The sequence below is a fragment of the Morone saxatilis genome, unplaced genomic scaffold (genome assembly GCF_004916995.1).
Source record: "Morone saxatilis isolate NCDOM2014 unplaced genomic scaffold, NCSU_SB_2.0 Contig3, whole genome shotgun sequence".
Taxonomy (NCBI): domain Eukaryota; kingdom Metazoa; phylum Chordata; class Actinopteri; family Moronidae; genus Morone; species Morone saxatilis.
Window position 1 is genome coordinate 19,446,863 of NW_023339873.1, and position 4,155 is coordinate 19,451,017.

The 4,155-nt window shown below is 42.3% G+C and overlaps 1 protein-coding gene across 1 annotated transcript in view; it reads right to left on the reverse strand.

Moving 5' to 3' along the window:
- The window catches only part of LOC118336964 (leukocyte tyrosine kinase receptor-like), a 186,595-nt gene that overhangs the window by 50,121 nt on the left and 132,319 nt on the right, over positions 1 to 4,155 (reverse strand). The window contains 1 exon segment of the mRNA XM_035673737.1: positions 427 to 558. Within this exon segment, the coding sequence (XP_035529630.1) occupies positions 427 to 558 (132 nt within the window).

Genomic DNA, 4,155 nt, shown 5'->3' on the forward strand with positions numbered 1-4,155 from the left:
ACACACACACACCCACACAAAAACAGCAGGGCCTGGGGGACTTTACTTGTGAATAAGATGTCAGCATACTTGGCGAGTGTGCCTCCTAGGCCTCGGGAAAAGCAGAAAACAAATGTGCAAAGAGATAGAAATAACAACCATGGAATATGTCAAGGGTGAGAAATGCTAGCCAAGCATAGCTACGCTGTCTTTTTTTTTTCTGCCTTTCCCCTCACCACTCTTTCAGGAAAGCTCATGCAGACGCTGAGTTGTTGCTCTGCTGGGCTGGATGCAACGGCTTCATTAAAGACGACTCACTACGGCTGACCAACTGCACAAGTCGGCCATTTTTCAGAAACAAATGCAGGGAGGTTGGCTGACACATAAGTAAATTTCATCTCGCATATTCTTATCAACAGATGTGCTTCTGTATCACATTGTACTCACGACATAGGTCGCCTTCGTCATCGCCGAGTGGACAGTCTGTGTTGAAGTCGCATAGTTTGTCCAGTGGGATCCCAGGCCCCTGGTGACAGTGGTACTGGCCGTCCAGTGTGATGTTAGGGCCGGGTGAGGACACTGGGCAGAAGAGGAGAGGGAGAAGAGGAGAGGGAGAAGAGGAGGATAAAAAGATGAAGAAAACGTGTCACATTGAAGATTTCATCACAGTTATTGTTACAGTACCTTTTGCAAACCAAATTGTTTCCTCAGTGCAGTCAGAGTTTAGAAAATTATTTGCTTGTTGCCAGCAAACTCAAACAAAAAAGAAATCTACTTTTGGAGCCGAGGAAAAAAAGCCTCAGATTATTTTCCTAGTTTACTTATTGAGTATCACTGCTAGATTTATATGTTCGACACAAAACACAAATCAGTAGCTTAGGGAAAACATAACTTATAAACAGCAGAAAATATGCAGTTGCTACATAAAAGTACATCAGTCTGTGACAAAGGCTAATGTAACCCCTGACTGTAAACCCTGTATGACATAACATAACATAACACAAACTGCCTGTAGCATCATAAATAACATGGCCCAGGCTGCATAAGCATCTGGCTTTGAATACAGTACATATCCATCAGACAAGGAACACAAGCAGCAAAAACAATGACCTAGATACTGTAGCAGGTAGCACAAGGGGAGGGAGCACACACGCAAACACACACACAGACACCAATTGATATCAGCGGTCTCAACAACTCAACTGTAACCCGGGGCATTTGCATATCTATGCAAATCAGAGCGGCGTTATCTCCAGATTGTGGAAACTGACTGCTCACCTCCACCTTAATCATCAGAAGCTGATCACAGTACAGAGAACAAAACAGTAAAGCGGAAAAAACTGCCTGCTGATGGGGATCTTGTGTCTGAGAAGTGATTCTTATCGTGAGTGACTGGCTCAGCTTACTGTAGTTTGCCCTTGATCTGTATTATGTAGATTTGTTCTCCACTTAGACGAACTCCGAGTCGGAAGTCTGATAACATTGGGGGCCATGACAGGAGAGGCAGTGAATGGAGAAAATGCTGTTAGCTGAGCTGACAAGATAGGCAGTAATGCTACACTAATTTTAACATGAAGTTTGTAATGAATGTACTCCTTGTTTTTCATGTTGCATAATTGTCAGTGTGACAAGATGATATACCTTCTGTGCCACTTTTCTCAAGCTCAGACTTACATTAGGGGGACCGGTTCACAGACATGTGCCAGGACAAGATAAAGTACAGCATAAATAAACACAAAAACATTTATACTGTTATGTGTCAGAAGTAAATAAAACAATGAAAATGCCAAATAATGTTGATGTTGCTTTTAGCTGCTCGGCTAGTAAACTATCCAGAACACAATCGAGATGAGACAAACCAATATTCCTGTAAGTGGATCGAAGTACTTATGGCTGATGCCAATTGTGTGTAAATTACAGCATGTGATGATAAAGTTGGTTTATGTTGCTGCATTTGATGCAGATACAATTTAAGATCAGCCAGTATACTATCCATTTCACAGGGTAAAATGCGTGGTTGTACTAGATGTTATTGTCAGTTCAATCTAAGCAAAAATTAAACTAGAACTAGAAACTGGAAAATATGAAATATAAAAAGTTTAAGCACACATATAAGTTTCAGTATGTCACTACAGTCATTAGTATCAATCTTGCATCATAGTAGCACAGAAATGACTGTCTAGTTACAGTGCAGTAGAGGGCAACATTTCTGTAAAATACTTCACTCCTTTTTGTCACTGTGGTTGAGAAACCTTAAGGCACACTGGGAAACTGGCATAGTCAATGGATTAAAAAGAGGGGGTGGCATCTTCTTTTGGACAAAAAACATTAGTTAAGGGCCTCCCACAGTCCACCATTGTGGCACGGCCATAATGGCTGCAGAGAGCCACATTAACATGTCAGTGAATAATCCAGTTCTAATTCTTTGAAATGTATTAGCATTACCCATTTTCGCCAATGCTAAATGAATTTCCTTTCAGCAACTTTTTATAAACTGAAGCCTGTGAGCAGTGCATATGCCCGCACACTTTAATTTACAGTCTTACAGACGTGACATTCACAGAAGAGCAGAGAAGATAGAAAATATAGCATCTTTTTCAAATGAGGTAAGGCAGGGGTCTGTTTATTTATGACCAACTGTGTGGGTATGGATGTGGTTTTGCTATGTGTATTGAGTCATGCTCAACACATGCATTATGCATTGGTTGTGCTCAGTGGCTTCCTCTCTGTATAATGTTGACACCGCAAGCAGAACGATTTATCAAGAAAGAAAAAAGTTATCTAGAGTACACTGAAACCTTTGGGCAAGGTATGTAAATTCATCGATTTATCTTAGTTTAATGACAGGGGAGTAAAAAGTATCAAAGTGGAGATGTCGCTGAACTTTAAGCTCCTGGGGCAGGTAAGTGCAGCCAGACATGGCCGCTGCACTCCTGGCCTACCGCAGTTCTTAAATCACACTTGTCAGATTGTAAAAACAAGTGGGTCAGTGGGGGATGAATTGCCTTTGGGAGTAAGTGAGTTTTGTTATCCGGGTGCTCAGGGGGTTGGTTTGGCTTGTGAGGGGAATGATGTATGAGTGTCGAGGAGCTGGAGAGGTGACTGGAGAGGGCACGCAGCCGCTGATAAATGACCAAATAGATGCGCAAACATTGGAATGGAGGTGGATACAGCTAAACAGCTAACAATTAGCGTCTCTGTGCATGGCTGTTAACACAACAAAACTGAAAACACATTGACAAAGGAAGCTGAGTTAATTTTCCTTTTATAACATGTTAGAATTAAAATGCAGGTATAAGACACTGGTTTTATTCACAAACATAATGTAAACAGCTGTGCAGAAGGTGCACAGTTGACAGTTCACTCGAGCTCATTTAGATCATGTTTGAAGCTCTTGTACCTGATACACTGCTGACAGCTTTAAAAGGAATATTGTTTCAGGTGTATATGACAAATGTCTAAAGACATAAGAAAAGAAAACAAACCCAGCAGACAGACTAAAAGGAACCTTTCATGCAGCAACAAAGCAAGCCTATTCAGACATCAACAAAGACGCCGTATTTCAGTCACAAGGAAATAAATGCTATAGGACAAGAAGCTTTCATAAATTGACACATATGGTGTTTTAACTGACAAAATGTTTAGTTTTTATTACTGCACATTATATTTCTGATAAAAATCTGCACAAAATGACGACAATGTCTCATTCAGATCACCACCTTCATAACAACTGAAAGGGGGGTTGCAGTTTGGTGGGCTGAGGATTGCATCGTTTGATGATGTGGTCCTGATGGCATCATCGGACTGTGACCTTCAGCACTCACTGGATCTTCGCAGCTGAATGTCAAGCAGCTGGGATGAGGATCAGCACCCTTAAATCGGGAGGCCATGGTTCTCAGCAGGAAACCGGTGGATTGTCTACTCCGGGTAGGGAGTGAGTCCTTACCCCAAGTGAAGGAGTTCAAGTACCTCTGGGTTTTGTTCACGAATGAGAAGGCGAAGCTCTCGATCTACCAGACAATCTTTGCTCCTACTCTCACCTATGGTCATGACCGAAAGAACGAGATCGCGGGTACAAGCGGCCGAAATGGGTTTCCTCAGGAGGGTGGCCGGCGTCTCCCTTAGGGATAGGGTGAGAAGCTCGGTCATCCACGAGGGACTCAGAGTAGAGCCGCT